This window comes from Varroa jacobsoni, unplaced genomic scaffold (genome assembly GCF_002532875.2).
Source record: "Varroa jacobsoni isolate VJ856 unplaced genomic scaffold, vjacob_1.0 contig00710, whole genome shotgun sequence".
NCBI lineage: Eukaryota > Metazoa > Arthropoda > Arachnida > Mesostigmata > Varroidae > Varroa > Varroa jacobsoni.
The window spans coordinates 36,236-55,960 of record NW_019214511.1 but is presented as its reverse complement, the minus strand read 5'-3'; the positions used below and the strand labels follow the sequence as shown (position 1 = coordinate 55,960).

General features: G+C 41.2%; 1 protein-coding gene across 1 annotated transcript; it reads left to right on the top strand.

Moving 5' to 3' along the window:
- Positions 1–116: 116 nt before the first annotated feature.
- On the top strand, positions 117–19,375 carry flfl (serine/threonine-protein phosphatase 4 regulatory subunit 3 flfl). Its single transcript, XM_022852328.2, has 16 exons — positions 117–1,704; positions 7,875–9,105; positions 9,369–9,523; positions 9,995–10,162; positions 10,401–10,613; positions 10,814–10,897; positions 11,102–11,272; positions 11,605–11,672; positions 11,924–12,029; positions 12,274–12,366; positions 12,618–12,814; positions 13,210–13,461; positions 13,918–14,125; positions 14,307–15,494; positions 15,862–16,079; positions 16,393–19,375. Exons 2-15 carry the CDS (start codon positions 8,037–8,039, stop codon positions 16,075–16,077), a joined length of 4,188 nt encoding a protein of 1,395 aa, XP_022708063.1. The 5' UTR covers positions 117–1,704; positions 7,875–8,036; the 3' UTR covers positions 16,078–16,079; positions 16,393–19,375.
- Positions 19,376–19,725: the final 350 nt, after the last annotated feature.

Genomic DNA, 19,725 nt, shown 5'->3' with positions numbered 1-19,725 from the left:
AACAACATGCCCTAGGCGATCTTATTCATACGAGCTTTTTTTTTTTATTATCGGCAGTCTTTTTCTTTCCTATCTTTTTGTATTTATTTCAAATGTACAAAAAGTAGTGCGCTTCAATTTATAACCGCCATCAAATTTTGTTTATCAAACATGCATCATCAAAGCTTCTTTAACTTTTTTGTTTTTCATTACTTTTCATTTCTATTGCGTAGAAGACAGACAGGTTACAACCTGTCGTCCTCAAGTGGCACATTCGTCGCTCTTCCACGCGTGTGGTACATTTGTGGTGTGGCACGCTGAGTGTGACACCCTCACCATGATCCCCGGTACCGCCGTCTTAGCTGACCCAACGTCTTGCGTTGATTGTAAATAGTTCACTGTGTGTACGGATGGTGTTGTGTATCTGTGCCTCACTATGTATGTGTGTGTGTATATAGCTCTGCTAGACGTGTGGAGTCCGGGAACACATCGAAGTGAGTGGACCACCGAGTGACAGGGTGAGCATCGTTGGGCCTAACCGTACACTGTTATGTGTAGTGATTACAGCGAGTCGTCCAATCGACACGGCGAATTGACGGGCGCTTGCGGTTATCGGTGAAACGAGGTAACAAGCCTAGACGTGCGGGTCTCGTGTGTGCCTCCGTCGTTGAGATCGTCACTTTGTTCGTGTTCGCTAAAGGCCGCCAGCCAACGCCAGTAGCGACACCTCTGTATGTGAAGCAGCGGCTATTATTGATGCTGCTGCTACTGCTTTCCACTACTTCTACTGCCGCTGTTACGATTCCACAATTATTTAAATTACACTACAAATACGTATTGCTATAACAACTGACCGCGTGTGCTCTGTGTGCGTGTATGTGTGCGTAGAAATAACTCTTAAACTCGCGGACTTAATTTGTCCGTGTTGCTGCTCGCCAAACAGGATTCATGCTACTGTTAGCCCCTTCGTTGTGGTGTTACTACCCCTTTCGTTCGTCTGGGTGCTGTTGTGTGATTGACTGACGACTGTGTGTTTTTGTGAACAAGCGACGGCCACTGAAGAAAGGACAGTGATTAGTAACATTAATAGCAGCAGCAGCATCAGGCGTCGGCAATACCAAAGCAGTTAGGCAGCAATCGAGAGGCCGATCAAGTGCCGTAATGCGAATAACTAAAACCGCTAACGTTGTGTTAAGCCGCTTGGCTCGCAATTGCCGCCGTTGACTAGTGTTGATCGGTGCCATCGGGGTTTATTAGTCTTTCGGGCCTGATTCAGTGGGGGTTCGTGTAAGTTCGGTGAGTTCGGCGTCGCCCGCTCGGGACGACGGTAACGGGCGGGGAAAGGCTGCTACCGTTGTTGCACGGGAACCGTCGTAACAGAAGCGGTCGACGGATAGACATGACGTTTACCTGTGTTTGTCTTCATCGCGGTTCTCCATTGTCTGCACCAACAACAACAATAACAACAACAACAAAATCGTTGTCGAGTATCGCCAATAACAACAACAACAACAACAATAGTGATAACATCAATAACAATAGGAATACGGCCTACGGCTTGGCGTACGGGAAAACGAAAACTTCTGAAGCCGTCAACGTCCTCGTCGTAGCTGTTGTTGGCTGACACGAAGAAGGAACACAAAAAAGAAACAAGAAGGCCACGACCATCAAAGAGTAATCGAGTGTCGTCATTCCCGCGTCGCGCCTAACAACGAATTGAAGAAGGTAAGTAGGTGTAGGGTAATCAAAGCGCGCCGCAGCGGCTTCTAGTTCAACTAACGTAACGCAACGAGTAGACTCGTCCTCGCGATTAAGAACTGAAAAATCGGATGCAATATTATTATTATTGTTATTATAGGTATACATTGGCGGTGTATGTGTCTGTATGGATACCTCTGCACAATGTATAGGTGACAGCTTTATAGTACCGGATTGTCGCTCCCATCTGGGATTCATTTGTAGTGACGCAAGACGAGTGTGTGCCATCCTTCAGAAAATCGTTCCTGAAACGACAAAAGATACAGTACCCCGCTTTCCAGAAATGGTTAGGTAATAAGGGGAGATCAAGCGCCAATATTCACCTTCCACTCTGATGTGGCCAAGCATACCCGTGTGTGCGGGTTAGAGCTTCGATGCCTCCGCGCCATTTTCTAGACTCCAGGGCTAGCTCCTTTTCAAGGGCCGTCCACCGTCATCATATCAATATGTGTTACGTTTTGTTAGTGGTTTATAGAATGCCAGCAACCACCGGAACGGGGGTAAGTTGGTGCGGCAGAGCGACCGCAAATGGGAGTTTCGCAGCGCTGGTAGTCTCGTGTGTCTACAATACACCGATATACTATTATCACTTTTCCCAGTGGGTCAGTTTTAATAACTTTTACATGGATATTGCTTTTGTGGTAGCAGCAGTAACCTACAGCGGACTCTGTTTTGTCCATTTGATTAACACTGGTTTTGAGAGTAATAGGGTACGGAAAGATGTTTATAAGTAGCAAGTTTTGCCGTTGTCTAAATTTGCCTTTTTAAGGTGTTGCTGTTCTTGACAGTTTTTCAAACACAAACATTCAGTTAACTTGACCGGGCAAATTGCGAACAGCGTGCACAGCAAAAATCACCCACTTAGTATTTAACTGTTATATGTCTGTTATCAAAAGTGCTTCGATCAGATACGATTTCTGAGAGATATTAATGAAAAAGTAATTATTGAGTTTACTTTCTAACAAAACAATCAATGAGGAAATGACCGTTACTTGCGTGTGCGTCATGAATGTTTGTTTGTAGTAATCGTTATTGATATCTATGTTGCTAGGTTTTCTCTAAGCTCTCCTTCAAACTGGTGCAACCACATATTTTTGTAAAATGATAACGTCAACTTAAACTTTTCTGAAAATTATGTAACACTAAGAAACGATAAAGATATCGTTAACTTCAGAATATGGTATGGTTATTTGCTGTTGAAAAGGTAGTTAACATATGGGATTAGAGTTATCTTTCGACTAAAAAATCGTTTAGCCTATATCGTTGGCCGGTGCGTTTCTCATGCGCGGTGTTTGTCAACAGAACGCTTTAGAACGTGACAATGAAATGCATTCGATGTCTCCGTGAGCATCTTGGAGCAACAAGTTCGATTGTCTACACCTAGGCCTTATGAAAAGTTCATGCTCCATATAGTGCGTAATGAAGCAAAGGGTCGTATATAGAAATTTTACCAAAATTGCTTGTTTTCGTTCTGTTTATTCCGTTAGTTCATGGCACATCACTTGTTATGATGCGATGGCCAGGTGATCTTTTCACGTTTAGGTGATGATAGGTCTTTCGCATTTTAGCCTTTTTATCCATGGCGATCGGCTGAACAGTTTATCAACAATAAAAAGGGAAAGAGGTCCAAAGAGGTTGACCTTGTCACTTTATAGCGTTTGCTACCAATAGAGTTTTTGCCTGCTGTTCTATAGCTGATCGTGTTTCGCATTTCACGGAAATACACAGACTCATGCATATATACTATAGCACGCACACACCCCGACACACAGAGACAAATACACCATATAAAGTATTTTTTGTTCGCATTAAAAACTGCAACACAACACAGAATTAATTATCATCATAACAAATAATCCAGGCTCTTAACAGTACGGACGTTAGTGAATAACTGCTGGGAAGCCTCTACAACCAGAAGCACAAAGGAGCAATGTAAGCATCCCTAGCCACAAACACATGGGCCTGCCTTATTAACATATATAGTCTAGTATTGTGGTAGTGAAATCTCAATATGTGCTCAATGCCCGACGTATAACTGCACTATTCTATCTACGTAGGATAATTCACGATGCTTCGTCGCACGCACACCGTGTGCCTTCGTATGCTCTGCTGTGTTCCTTTCTGAGCGTTCAGGGTCATCTGCTGCTGCTGTCAGCACCAGTGGCCGGTGTTCGTCCATGTCAAAGTAGCGAGCTACAATCGTATCATCACTCACATTATACTGGATAAATTAATGTTCTGTTTTAAGCAATGCTGTTTTGATTTGTTTCGTTCTGAATTAATCTGAATTAGATCACGTAGAAGTCGCTCGTAGCCACTTGGTAATGGAGAAACGAATTTTTACAGAATTTGACAATCTTTTTGTATCATTCACATATCTAATTCGAAAAATGTTTTCAATCAAATTTGAAATACATATAAAATAATGCTTTTCATTTTATGGAGGTTGTCCACCAATTGAGTCATTCTTCCACAAATTGACTTAAAGATACTTGTAATCGTAGAAATAATAACTCTTCTTTAAAAATTGGTCTTTTCTATCGGGCTCAGAAGGGGTAGCGATGCAAGAAATGATGGTAAGTTTAACATTAAGTAGCCTAGATATAATGAAATAAATGATAATTTAGTTACGGCACATTTGCTTAATGTTGTGTATTTAAGTGTTCTCTATTTTTTTTATATGTACTTCTTAATAGTTGTTAACGACAAGACGGTTTCGCCATGTCGTATGTGCAATATGCTATTAACTGAGGCTAATATGTGAGCAAAAAAACTAACAGAGACTTGTTTTTCTTCAACGCATCCGAGTTGACAAAAATTGCTCCTGGCAAACAAGCATTGCAACCAGGCTATGTTCCTTTCCATAAGAGATCACGGTTATTGCAGAGTTGGGCTGTTATCATACAAGCTAGGTATAGTAGCCAGGTACACTGTTTAAAGACAAATTGTTAGCCGGGTGGCATCTTGTTTGCTGTGGAGAGCAACAATACTTATCCATCCCAGAGGCAAAGTCATGCCCTTAAGTAAGCTACGTATGAGCCGTATCTGTATTGTTACAGTGTTAACCAACGAACCATTTGATTCATTGAAGATAAAAAAAAAAGTTCAAAAAGACAATAATTCTCTAAACCGTTAATTTCAGAACTACAGGCACTCATTGTATGACGGCTTCACAATTGGTATGGCGGTTGATACTATTATTACTATGTTATGGATAATTTTTGAACAATAGTAGCAACCTTGCGCACACACACCAACGAAGATGACCCGGACGATGAATTTCTCTAAAAGACACGCAGTCATTTCTGTTTAATCAGTTATAATGAGACTGAAAGCTAAAAGCGGGTCGAATGTCAAATGTGTTGGATCAATTTCGAACGTCTATAGTACATGTCCTCACTGTTCGAAAAAATTAGAGTAAAGATCAATAGTTCGAGACCAAATGACAATATCAGGAGTGTTACCATGGTCTAAATTACAATAGATACATAATTGGCGTGATCGATTCTATACTTGTTTGGGCATTCTTTTGACACAACGGCATGTTGTCCGTAAATGTCTACCCAAAATAAAATTTTGGAAGGCTAGAACCTTTTTGGTAGCACGAAATGCCGAAACTGCGCGAAGAAAAGGCCCGTCGTACTCTTTGAAACCGTTTCGTATGGTTACTTGGGTATAATAAGTTCGTTTTGCCCTATGAATATTCTGAAAAAAACGCCTACCAGAACCACTTTGCTACATCCTAAGGATGTATTCATTCATTGATTTCCCACATGAAGTGCATGTATTGTCAAGAGCGGTCTTGGACTCTATGAGTCATAACGAACAAGCTTGGAATAACGTCAATCGTCTGCGTTGAGCATAAACCATGGGTAGCCCCCTTGGTATCGTATGCAAGATGAAATAATTAGCAATCAAGTGCTCGTTGCTGTGCATGACTGAAACCGTGTCAAATCTTGCCGATAACTACGTAGATATGCATAAAAATTAGGCGAGCACCAAAACATGACTGAATGCGAAATCAGTTGCACCAGAATTCGTGCCCGTATATTATAAATTTGTAATCATCTTGTCAAAGTTCGTGCTTTATTGTTATTGTATTATGTATTGAGCTAAAAAAGCTTTATAATGGCACTTCAGCAGAATGTGACTACTGCTAGGGTGCGTTGCAAGCCGAAATACTATCCAGTGTTTTCTTTACCAACTTTTCATGGTCTTATTGATGATCTTATTATCTATATTCTTGCAAGTAGCACATATATATATATATAGTGTTATGTCACACGTATATACGTTATATACATGTGAGTTAGAAAAAAGACGATCTATCGGGTTCCTTCTAAAGGCTTTTCAAAAAAGCATATTGAAGTAGGTGTCTTCTGTTTTGTCAGGGGATCTCACCGATCCTTGTGATTAATACTTACAACCTAATAATTGTCTTTTCTGTGTAATAGACAACTAATACCTAGGGATAATCCCATTCATTTATGCCAGATTGATACATCGTCTTTTAGATAAGAGCAGTATACTACTGAGGTACTATCGCAGGTCACCGCGACTATATTCATTATGGTAATTCTAAAAACTTTATGTCGCGACTATAATGCTGTTGAGATACTAAAAAAGAAAAGTGCACCTAACAGTTTAGAGAAATTGAAAAGGCCGTTTTCCTACCATTGCTTCTTGTGGCCCTACGTAGACACCCTTCCCATTGCAATATTAGCAGAATTTCTACGTACGAGTATGTGTGGTTATAGGTACGTGCAACTATAACAACTCTACATGGGTCCATGCGGAAAAAAGTGTAGGACCAGAATTTTATTCACTTTTTCCCCGGTCTCAATTATAATCATTTTGGACAGTTCTTTTCGTTCGCAGTGTAGATGCTGTAGTCCAAAATAAGTTTGTTCCAGTAATGCTGCAATGATAAGGTGTTTACCTACTAAACCTAGATACACATGGCGGCCTATTTTCGAAACTAGGTGTAGACACACTTCGTCTCGTGCTGGAAGGGGCTAGCCATCCGAAGCAATGTTTAACTAAGGAGGAAGTAAAACTTGGAATATTTATTTATTTATATCGTTTAAAAATAGCTTACCTAACAGTTAGTTATGTTGACAAAGGCGTAAGAGTTATTAAGCTAGTGCAGTTTTAAGATTTTTAGCGTTTCCTTCCAAAAATGTGCAGGTCGCTTCATGTGTGATAGGAATTCGCCTTGAAAACTTGGTAGGGTTTATCATGTCCTACTTAGATATGCTCGATGTAATACTGGGTTTATGCGTTTCGCAATACTGTTGGTATTTTGGTCCTGGAAAATAAAGAGTAAAGGGAAACAATTGATATATTAGTCTTTTTTTCTCCGTCTGATTTTGTATTGGGTGATTTCACTTTACATTCTCGTTGGCCTATTAGCTAATGTAGCCAGTATTTTGACATTTGCTACGCCTCCTACGAACAAAATATCAGTTAGAAGTGATGAGGAATCTGGGGTGGTGCTGTGTTGGTGTTTTTAAGAAAATCAAATCAAAGCCGTCTTACACGATTCAGAAACTTCTGCGATGTGCCTTAGTTGTTGATCATGGGAATTTTCATTGTGTTCGATATGCAGTATTACTTCCGGCGTCTTGACATCTGAGATGATATTTGTTCAAGCGGAAGAGTTTCGATGAGATCACACGCTTTCAATTGCTTATTTCAATGTTTAAACGTATCAGTGACATTGTTCTTAAAGTTAAAAGTATTTTGAGAGATTCACGTATATGAGTTTTTATATCTCATTGGTGTCTAACTACACATAATGCCAAAAATGGAAATCTTTAAAACAGTTTTTAAAACAACAATGAAATACCACTTGCTATTTAGCAGTTCGTGGATAAGCTGATCTCTGTTTATCTAACAAGATTTCCCGGTATATTTTCATTCATATATATATTCTTCGCTGTGTTTATATTCTATTCTCGAAGCAAAGTATACCTGATATTTGTCTAAGGAACACCTCTCTTTAATTTTACAATAGCAAGAAATCGTGAACTGTTAAGCCAGACCGTAAGTTTGCTATCTATATATGCAAAACTTCTCTATTCTAATCTAGTTCTTAATCGTTTTCTTCTGCCTTCTTGTCTGACGCAATTTTCCAGAATACTGAAGAAGCGCTGAGTAAACTCTAGTTACAGAAGTTTGTCGGTGAGTTTTCGCGGGGCAGTTTTTCATGCCGAACGTGATAACATCGATTGTATTTTCGTCATAAGGTACACTTACGCGACATCGAACAACGCCAGAATCAGGCGGCGCCTGCCGTAATGTCGGGTGTCGTAGCGGCGCCCGACGAGGGCGGCACTACAGGTGGTGGCAGTAATGGCCAAACAACGTCCCCGGTAGGCGAACACCCTACGACAAAAGACAACAGTACTAGCCCAGGCTATCAGGACAGAACTTCTGGAACGTCTTCTCGAACAGCGATCGCGAGCTTAACAGCCACAGGAGTTGCGGGGGCTACTTCAGCAGCAGGCGAGTCAACGGGATCTAGATCCTCCACCACCCCAGCAGAATTAACACCAGCGGCAACATTAACAGAAACAGCTACAGCCACAACCGTGACCACTACAACAACAGTATCAACTGCACCAACGATAGCAAAAGCCGAGAGAGGTGCTCAGGACAGTGGGGACTCAACAGGCAGCACGGGTGACCAGGAAAATAGTAGCCCAAAAGGCCAACAACAACAGCAGCAGCAACGGGATAATGCTTCAGAGTGCAGTGGTTCCAGTGTGGCTGGCGGAACGAGCGCTTCTTCAACAATTGTTTCTGTGGCAGTTGGCTGTACCGTTAAGGTTGTGGGTGGATGTGTGGAAGCTGATGAATCAGCTGGAGCAGGCTCTAGCCGAGGTAACACTGGGGCGTCCCTTAGTGTTGGCTCTGCTGTAGCCACCGTGCCACTAGCCACGGACGCTGAAAACGTGGCATCTCCCGCGACAACGGCGGGAGCCGAAACTTCAGGCGTTTCAGGCGGTGAAAGTTCTGCAGCTGTATGCGACAACGCGACCGATGTGAACCAAGAAGGACAAGGTGGCGTAGGAGTAGGTGTCAATGAAGGTTCAGATGGCGGTGCGACAGCAGGACAGGGCGATAATCTGGGAAACGGTGGTGGTAGTACACAAAGTGGCGGCGTAAATAATGCTGCAAGTGGAACGAACCAGGTGGGCGGCCAAGCTGGGACACAATCAACTGAGCAATCTGTACGGCGACGAGTGAAGCTCTATTTGCTAAACGCGGAACGACAGTGGGACGACAAGGGTACGGGATATGTGAGCTCGCCCTTCGTCGAATCCCTTGGAGGCATCTCGCTTGTTGTTCGTGCCGAAATTGATGGTGAGTGCGTGGTGAATGGAAAATATTTCACATGTTTTTTTGAGCTATTTTAAGGAGTGATCACCCATTTGACATATCAGGTTGATTAACTTAAAAAACTATTTGCAGGAGCTATTCAATGATATCCAGGAAACTAAGAGAGTAGAATTATCATTGTATTTTAAGCATTTTTTTCCTATAGACCTGGGTGAAAATAGGCTGCTGTTTTCGAGGGTAACGGCTATGATTGCTGACGAAGTTAATGTGAATGTACGCATGCACAGGTTCTCTCCTTCTCGAGTCAAAGGTGCAAGCGGAAACTGCGTACCAGCGGCAGCAAGGGACTCTGATTGTGTGGTCTGAAGGAGACAACTATGACCTTGCTTTAAGCTTCCAGGAGCGCGCAGGATGCGACGATATTTGGAAAACGATCTGCCAGGTGAGACGACAAAGAGCTCAAAAATAGAGTGTTGTTTAGTTCTAAATGTGGCTTCGAAGCGTTACTTTTCAAAAATACCTGCGTTTACATTGCGAAGTTTCGTAATGCTTGTCTGTAAGCTACAGATACGTATTAAGGCAAAAAGCCTTGCAACTTAACAATTACGAGGGCGATTTGAAATATAATAACCTTACAGAAACAGAAACATATGCAGAAATTGCTTTTTGGATCGCTGTTTCTGCCAATGTATTGTCATTATAAGACCATATGCATAAAAACTGCCCCACGAACTGAGGCTTCACTCGCTGATTCTGGTCAATATGAAGTGTAGCTTCTAAGTAAGGCAAGTCTATCATATCTAAATACAAAATGGATTTGTTGTCGTTGCCGAAAGCTAGTAGTTCCGATTGACATTGTAATATATATAAACGGTGAGCTGACACTCGTCTCTGCGTCTTTATGGCTGGGCAGATACAGGGACGGGATCCTTCAGTCGACATTACTCAAGAGGTGGTCGAAAGCGAAGATGAATGTCCCGATGGGCAAGCAACACTTGGCGGACTTAACTCGAATTCACGTGCGATGATGCTTCCAGCCGCAGAGATTGCGCACCTCGGCGAAATTGCTAAGATTCTTCAGGTACATATATCGGCTCTCGTTGTTACAGCTGTTGTAATACAATGTAAAATATGTTAGCGAGCGAATAGTTTTAAAATTGCCACATCCTAAAGATGCTCGTATCGACCCTAAACCTTTTTTTGAAGACAAGCCTTGTAGCTAGATTAACCGAATTTTGAAACAACAAGGTAAATCACGTAAATTACATAAATAAGCTGGTAGCGCTTGTAACATCATCTTTTGTCATTTATACTTATAGGAATGCTTACCATTCCCCATGCGCCGGGACAGTGTGGCATCCGCTATCGAGGCGGACGACTACATCACGAAATTGCTCGATGTGTTCGCCGTGGCTGAAGATCTCGAGGACCTCGAATCGCTCCATACACTCTATAATATATTCAAGTCGATTCTGCTGCTCAACAAAAACGCACTGTTAGATGTCATGTTTACAGAGGAAAACATAATGCAGGTGCGTTGTCTATTTTTTTATTAACCTGTTGTTATAAGCGCTCTACTGTATCCTTTTTATGTTCTTCCATTCAATACATCGTTTAGAATTGCGATGACTGTCAGCCAAATAACGAAGGACACTACCGCGTAATATCAAATCGGCTCGTACAGACAATGGCTTTTATCAAGAGATCTTTTTGGATCCTTATCTCATTTCAGGTTGTGGGTGTCCTTGAATACGAACCGAACAAACCGCGTGCACGGCACCGCGAGTACCTCAGTGCAAGAGCCACTTTCCATCAGGTAATTTCTTCATTTTCCTTCATTCTATTTTCACTACAGATACTAGGGGTTTGTCGTAGGCGCCAGGATAAATAAGATGAAATAAAATTAATTTTTACTGCTGTAGTATTTAGCGTCTTAAAGGGCTCATAGTTTTATGTCGACTTTGAAGGTTTAACGATCTATATTTGACGTGTGCCTTTGTCACATTTCTTCAACTTGCAGGTGATTCCGTTCTCGGATCCGGAACTGACCGCCAAGATTCATCAAACGTACCGTGTTCAGTATATCCAAGAAGTAGTCTTACCTACACCATCAATCTTCGAGGAGAATATGCTGTCATGTCTGAGCAGTTTCGTATTCTTCAATAAGGCCGACATCGTCTCGATGCTACAGGTAGCAATTTTACTAAATTATTTTCCTAACGAGTACAAACAGAAAGTAAAGATTTGCCGTTTTATTCCTCATTCTTGAATTTAATATAGGTACTCGATAGTGGCCCAACAGATTCGCTTTTGTGCATGGTGACCTCTGCCATATGCATCGGACCAGTTGAAATTTCTATAAGCTGTTCATACCTCAGAATATGTATATAAAGAACTACGTGTGTGTAGCTGTTTGTAGCTGAAAAGTAGGCAAAAATCACGCAGAATAACAATTACAAATAGAATTTGTGTCAATTTTTTAAATCGTAATTGCACTAAACATTATATTTTATATACTTGCAGGAGGATCGGCACTTTCTTGATCAGTTATTCAGCCAGCTACGACAGGATACATCGGTGGAGCAAAAACGGTTAGCATATGAGTGTTTTTTCTTCCCTAGTCCTTCCTTTCGTGCTTGCAGCGCATGTTAATCTTAACTGAAGTCAGTTCCATTCACATGATTGTCTCTAGCCGTGACCGGTAGACAGTTCCTAAAAGATGTTTGATCTTGAATGAATAACGACATGGCAAACTTCTTCTTGATAGAGTTGCAATTCCATGATTCTCTGAACGAGTTGCTTTTGCAGTAGAATAATACGAATTTCTGGTTACTCGTTGCAGAGATTTGGTCCTATTCCTCAAAGAGTTCTGCAATTTTTCGCAGACGCTGCAGCCGCAATGTAGGGAACCATTCTTCAAGGCTCTTTTTGCACTTGGTATCCTACAGGTAATTACTTTGTTCTTGATTTCTAACGTTGTAAACGTAAAAGCTATCGTCTATCACAGGATTGGTCTAATAATTCAGAACAAATTTATCTATGATACTTGCGATTTTCATTTGTTGAGAAATCTTGAGCAGAAAAAATCGGAGGGACGTCATAAGCTGGAAGCCATGTATTTTAGAACCTTTTCTCAGCAGAGCTGTGTCATCGAAGACTAGCGTTGACAATGGACTTCTAATTGTATCATAGGTGATGGAGGCGACGCTTCAGAGTGAGGACGCAGCAATAAAGGCCGCTTCAATCGACATCCTATCTTATCTCGTTGACTTCTCTACAGCAATGGTAAATAAAGCTAAAAACACGTAAATTTGAATTATACAGTTCCCTTTCATTTTAGCTTGCACATTTTGACCACTACTAACATTACATTTGTCTGAAAAAGCATTGTGTGTCAAAATTTTTTTCTCTAATATACATACGTACTATTGACTTATCGTTACTTGAATGGATTGATTTAGATGCGAAAATGTAAGGCTTTATTGAACTAAGTCATCATGCTATATTTTTATGTATTTGCGCTTTTTTTGTGATAGGTTCGGGAATACTGTTTAGACCAGTACCAGACGACGTGTGGCGATAATGAACGCCTGCTTATGGATATAATTCTTCGGCAGATCTTAGCAGATCCCCAACCAGATACGGGCGTGGCTGTACAGTTGGCCGGGATACTTCGTATGCTACTTGATCCTGAGACGTTTGCTCCAAACGAGAACAAAAATTCATTTTTAGGGTTAGTGTCTCTTAAATTTTATTTTCACGACCAGACAGACATGGGTTCTGCATCGACTGTATGTACGGTTATTACGCTTTAGCTGAACCGAGTGGTCCCTCTTAACACGAGATAGTGTCTCAGTCTAGCCAGTTTAAATTTTTTTTAGCCCAGTTTTAAATTTAAACCATCGCATGAGTCCTCGAGTTCGGTAAGCAAACACGTCACCACTGCACCATAACGGGGACACGTTCAAATACAGAGATTTTTTAGACCGCACATGCTGCTTGCCGCTGAAAGGAGCGGCGTAAGGCTGATCCATACAAAAAGCATCTTCTGTAGTGTTTTCAATAGCTGTTAACTTTTTTTTTCAAATTGCCAACGATCTTTGTAATTCGTTCATCTGTGTAATGCAGGCTGTTCTACAAATATTCAATGCATGTCCTTACTGACCGAATTATCGAGCAACATCGATCTCCACCGCCAGGGTTTCCGCTATCGGCAGGTCGTGCATCGTTACTTGCGCACATAATTGAATTTCTCTCGTTTTGCGTTGAGCATCATGGCTATCACATCAAAAACTACATATTGCACAAGGACTTACTACGAAGGGTGCTGGACTGTATGAAATACCCCAGACATCTCCATCTTGCGCTATGTGCTCTCCGGTAGGTATCTAGAGCGATATGACAGCTCATATAATGCAAGGAAAGCCGCCGACTAAGACTTAGCAGACTAAAAATGTTTTTGTTCGTTGCGGAAGTTATTTACTGATGAAACTTCATAGACACACTATAGGTATTGAAAATAAGGTGGCTCAGTATATGTATTGGATAATACAAAAGCCCATATCTCTTATTTGCTTCTTATCACTTCGATTTGACCTTGGCATTTATCCTTTTATTTAGACTCATTTAGAACCCTTTGCTACGAGTAACCAATATCAAAGGTCTTTGTCTGCCCACGAACTTGAATTTAAGCTGCTAGTTTCTAAGCTGTATTCTACGTCGAGACGAGCAGCATTTTCGGAGCCGCATTTTAACTGCATATTTAGTCAACTTCATAGATGTAATAACAATATTATGTCTGTTACGTTATATTATTTGGATTTTTCTCATTGTTAGGTTTGTCCGTCGAATCGTTGGTTTGAAAGATGATTTTTATAACAGACACATCGCCGTTAACTGCCTCCTACGACCTGTAGTTGATGCACTCAAACGCAACAGCAGTCGTTATAATTTGTTAGACTCAGCCATTATCGAACTGTTCGAGTTTATCCGGGCCGAAGATATTGCATTACTTGGTGTTCATGCAGTTGAGCACTTTTCCAAGGTAAGAAACAAAAACGTGTATATGTCCGTACTTAAACCTAGATGGAAATCTATGCCCAAAAATGCCGCGTGTAACGTTTACCTAGATCTATATATGTAAGTTTATTATAATGTGCCGTTGACCCGTAATTTGTTACATTTCTGGCTGACTGACCAACTTTATGTAATCATGAACCTTTTAGGAATTGGACTCGATTAGTTACGTACCGACGTTCCGCGCTTTGCGAGCCAAGTTTGAAGAGCCGACAGCGTCGCTCCCTCTCGAGTCATCAGCGGGAAATCGCGGTGTAGGTGCTGGACTAAAAATGGGGACAGGAGCGGACGGTCTGAAGGTTGTGCCATCAATAGATGGCAGTTCTCTGCCGCCAGCAGCGGGTCTTCAACAACAGCAGCTTCAACAGCATGGTACTTCAGATCAGGTGCTCCACAGTAGCAGTCGTTTCAAACGCGACCCACGGCAAATTGATGACGATGAAGAAAAATGGTTCGCTGCAGACGACGGCGAAGATGACGACCCCACGGCGGCTGGCGGGCCTAACTCGACGGTCGGTAGTGGAATTGCAGCGGCCGCAGGTGGACAATGTGGCGGCGATGAGTCACTCACGGGTGACGATGATGGAAACGGCAGACTCAACATCGGTGATGGTGGAGCACTAACTCTTCAGGGCGGTAGTAATCATCGATTGCAGCAGCATGTGGCTATGAACAATAATAATAACAACAATGCCTCAGTAAAACTCGTCGACTACGAGCCGGACGAAGATAGCGATGATGAACCACCGAACGCTATCAGTGTGACGGAGAACAGTCTGAGCAGCAGTGATTCTACGGGCGACGGATCAAGTCATTCACCAAAAGTAGAAGCTATCATAAATGAGACTCCTCCAGCATCGACAACCGCGAGTACAACTGTTACAACGACGACCGCCACTCTTCGAATAGCTGTTGGCGGTGCTGGCGGTGGTGGTGGCGGCGGCGGCGGTGCCGCTGCTGCTGCTTGTATCGACAGCAGTAGCCCGGAACCCAACAACGAGCAGCAGCAAGAACAAGGAGAGATTGCGGCACTTGCCAACATCACCAGCGGGTCAACGGCAGATAGTGCCGCGAGTTGTGTAGTGACGTCCGAAACCTTCCGGGACGACAACGAAGGAGATCAACCGCCGGCGAAAAGGCTGCGCATATCCGGTGATGGACCAACAGAGAGAATAGAAACCACAGCAAACACAATACCAGTTGGTGCTGAAAGAAGCGTAAATGATGGCAATACGATGAACCGGAACGTCTACAGTGGCAACAGTGAAGGAGCTAATAGTCGACTAGCGGACAGTGGCAGCAATTCAGCTAGAGAGCTAAAGGAAACTGATGGACAGGTACGGCAAAAGCTTTGTCACCTAATGACGCTTTTAATTAGTCATTTATCATGGCAATTTGATCAGCTGTCTGTTTGTGGAGCCTAATGTTCAAGCCCATTCGTCGAAGGTACCAAGAAAGTGCTGTATAGTATATGTGTCGAACTAGATAGAGATTCATGTACTTGTTAATTAGAAAATTGTATTAAAAAGGCAGACTGTGAAAGATACATGAACGCTTAGGAAAAAATTGGATTTTCATGTTGTAATCCCTATAGTTTCTACAGGCCACACTGAGTCATATTTAGATAAATCTACGGTTTATTATCCTAAATAATACGCTTGTGTAGAAGATGGTGGTAAACTAATTTTTCGTGTTCTTTTTCAGCAACCACCGTTAACGAATGCAGTCGGCACCGAAACAGGGTGTAGTTCGGATGCACTTGCAGGTGAGCAGATGGATACGACCTCGAATGGAGTAAGAGTTCCCGCTGCCGACATCTCGAGTGGTGCCGGCAGTGCGTTACCTGGGGCTTCCATTAGCACAGGAACAGCTGGCGGCAGTCAGGTCGTTCCTGGGGAAGAACGGAAGAATGACCAATGAAAGTAGGTGTTCATTAGTTTTTCTAAGCATCTTGTATCTCAAATGTTCATTTAATTTCTTAATTAGTTTAACATGCGGTTGTAAAACGATTGCCTTGAAGAGATACAACAACACTGAAGAACATGCCGTCTCTGGCGTTTTAGGGTAGTCGCTATCTGTTGTCGTTATTTATGTTTGGGCAACTGAAGAGCAATCGCTGTTTTCGTTTTCACAATACAAATACCTATAAGTTGTCTTCAATGCTTCAGTGTAAACTTCAACAATCAGTAACGAATGTAATGATAATTGTGCTCTTGACGTGCTATATGATTTCAGGTTTCACGAATAGGGCGACGGGAAATGTCATGCAATCGCTGTGCAGTCGACAGGCATTGGTTAGCGGTACATCCTGACGCAGCCACGTTCGAGTTTCAGTAAACGGTATACGACTGGCAACAATTATAATTCTACGTTTACCGCTCATAGAAAATAGGGCAGGCAGCCTGGCCGCACGCAAAACAGCTGACAGCAAAAAGCTGAAACTGGCAAATTTGCGTTAGACGCTTTCCACAACCACACGAGAAGAGGGTAGACACCTAACAAAATACATGCATATAGAGCATCCGTAATAAGCCTAAAATTATTATAATTCTACTCTAGAGGTTGAGAAAACAAACCTAGATTATACGCGTCACGCTATTCAGTTTGAGTCTATTCTATGCTGTTTGGGTTCTGGACATTTTGAAATCGATCAATGACAACGTATACAACCGAACCAACAATGCACGTTCACCTTGACATAGAGATACGTATAACATGCATTATCACACTCATACACACAGAGTTACGCGACCAGGCAAACAAACGGATAAACAGACAGACAAAAACAAATAGAGCGACAGAAAACCAAAATCACGCGGAAAACCCCGCCGTGTTCTGTATAAAATCGTCTGCATAGTTTTGAATTTGTTTAGAATTGTGCGTAAACTTTGAATAACTTTATGATACGTAGAGTTAGCGGATAAGTCGTAGTAATATTATTATATAGAAACGAAGTACGTGAACCAACGTGGACACAGAGTTATTTGGGGCATAGGTGGTCGTGGTCGCCTTATCGAACGGCAAAAATAGGTAAAATGTTTCTCGTTTGATGACATTGGCAAGACTGGACTGGGAAATGGAAAGGCAAAGAAGACACGTAGATTTTTGTTGACGACCAGTGAAACAAAACCAACAAGCCAATATTTATCGACGACAATAATAGTAATGATAATAATAATATGGATAGAATGAAACAATAATATCAGCAATGATAAGAATCATAATAGTGGTTTAATATAGTAATTATGTGATTGGCTCGTGGCTCGAGGGGAGCGTAACAATTCTCAGGGATGACGGTAACGAAACGAGGATAATTAAATGCACAAGAAAGGTAAAAAAATGCATAAGCTCATTACATATGAATACAAACGAGTAACGTAACGCCACAAAGTGGGACAACGAGGGCGACAATAGTTAGCATAATGAGACATACAAAATCGAAAAAATCCACAAATATACTGTTCTAATGCAGACACCGTAACAAAATGTCATCACGATAGCATTTTTCGGTGTATTGTCATCAGACTGACAGGAAGAGAGAAAGGCAGCGAGCAACTTTAAGAAAAAAATTTATTTCGAAGAGACAAATCAGACGAAACACAGCTTAGCCATAATCGTGTGTGATCATCAGAATAACTGTTCAGGCTGATCGATCGACAAGCGTTACAAGATTTATCTAATTCGGAACAGTTGCGTCAAACGACGATATCAATTGAATACGAGTTGATTAATTGATCAAATATTGTGCTATCATTGCTGTTTTATTCATTAGTCAATCATCAGTCTCAGCCATTCTCGTCAGTTCTTTGTAATTAAAAATCACTTGAATTCAAAAAACCTACTAGAATTCATTGAGGTACAAACAACAAAGAATTATAATAATTGTTTATATTCTCGTATCCTGCGACGAAAGAGTTCCTCAACGATCTTTTTTACATATTCGGATACTCGTACATATCTGCACACAAGAGATACATTAAACACATTCACAGAAAAACAGTCGCCCGTGCGCAGAGAACACCTCCAACCAATAGAGGTTTACACATAATGAGTTTCATTGTTAAGATCATGTTTACCTTTTTGTTTGTGTACATGTCCATTACTGGCATATCGTAGGTTTTTGCTTGTGTCGTTTTTGACTACTTTTCTTTTGTGTTTTTGAGCTCTGTGCGGTAATATGCTTGCCGTTTAGTCTGATTGTCGTCGTTTTCGCCGTTGTTTGTCCAGTGAAAAATTGTTGATCTACTATAGTATGGTTAATAATAATAGCAGCTATACATGAAAACTGATAGCTAGCTACAAGAAAAAAATGCAAGAGATCATCACACATCGAGAGAGAGAAGGGAGAAAGAAAGACATGATGGCAGATAGTTATATATATATATATATATATATATATATATATACAAAATATATATATATACAATTATATATCACACAGCATGTGTGATTAAGTAAAGTTTTAATTATATATCGGGAAGCGACTTAGAAAAATAGAAAGCAGGGGCAAAATAGAAGGAAAAGTAAAACGAGTGTATCGTATTAGACTGAACGTGATTGTGAACACATTTGCTGCGTGGTTAGCAAGTTAGAGAAGCAGGCGGTTAGATTTGGATTGGCTGGCTTCGAGTTAAGCTGTTTTTTGCAACCCGGGAAAAAAGGGGGGACCTGTGGTAATGGTGGCGATGTAAGCAAAGGAAACGGGAGAGATGGAGCAAAGGACGTACGAATAAGCGATAATAATAACAATTATAATAAAACAATGCTAATAATTATAATAACGATGATAATGATACAAAAAACGGTTTTGCTGCGGTGGCCGCTGCTGCTTCTGGTAACGGCAAACAAATGAATGGTCAAAAAAATGTGGACTTTGGTGGATGGATGGATGGTAATAAATGGAAGCTTGACAGAGCACCCGTAAGGAGAGATGATCACTAAAAATGAACGATGAAATAATGAAACTAATGAAAGGAAATAATGAAGTGGTGGCGAAAAGTGTCGAATCGATGCAGATGTACAGATAGAAAAAATGTATCCGCCATTAACATTGCAAAAGCTGCTGCTGCAGACATAAAGCTAATTTCACTGTGTATGTTGAAGATGGAAGTAAGATACTTCCAACCAAATGCGCGAACTGTAGTTGTGTAGACGAAACCGTGCACTTGTATAATTGTACCATTGATTTAAAATACATTTCTTGATACATATAAACATATCAACTAGTGTGCTTGTTGTCGTGTTTATGGTAGATTAGGCAAAGGTATAATAAAGAGAAATGATTGCAGCAGTAATAAAATGAAAGGCCGCTAAGTAGTTAAAAATAACGATAATAGTGGTAGTAATAATAATGTTTTTATTTCTCGTAGAAGAACTTGTTGGCATTGAACAGGACTAGCAGTTGATTTCGTTTTCATTGTGGCTTCGATAACACGGTAGACATTTGCATTATAAACGCCTATTATCAAGGTACATTGTACGGCAAGAAAAATTGTTTGCAGGTAGGTTTTAAAAGTACTGATTAGGAAGAGATATAAAAGAATACAAACAAGATGTCTTTCTAATATA

Excerpts from the sequence above, each read along its gene's own strand:
- flfl (XM_022852328.2), top strand. The coding sequence starts at position 8,037 with ATGTCGGGTGTCGTAGCGGCGCCCGACGAGGGCGGCACTACAGGTGGT. Across the intron at positions 10,614-10,813 it reads CAGAGGAAAACATAATGCAG|GTTGTGGGTGTCCTTGAATA; the intron begins GTGCGTTGTCTA and ends ATCTCATTTCAG. Across the intron at positions 13,462-13,917 it reads CTTGCGCTATGTGCTCTCCG|GTTTGTCCGTCGAATCGTTG; the intron begins GTAGGTATCTAG and ends TCTCATTGTTAG.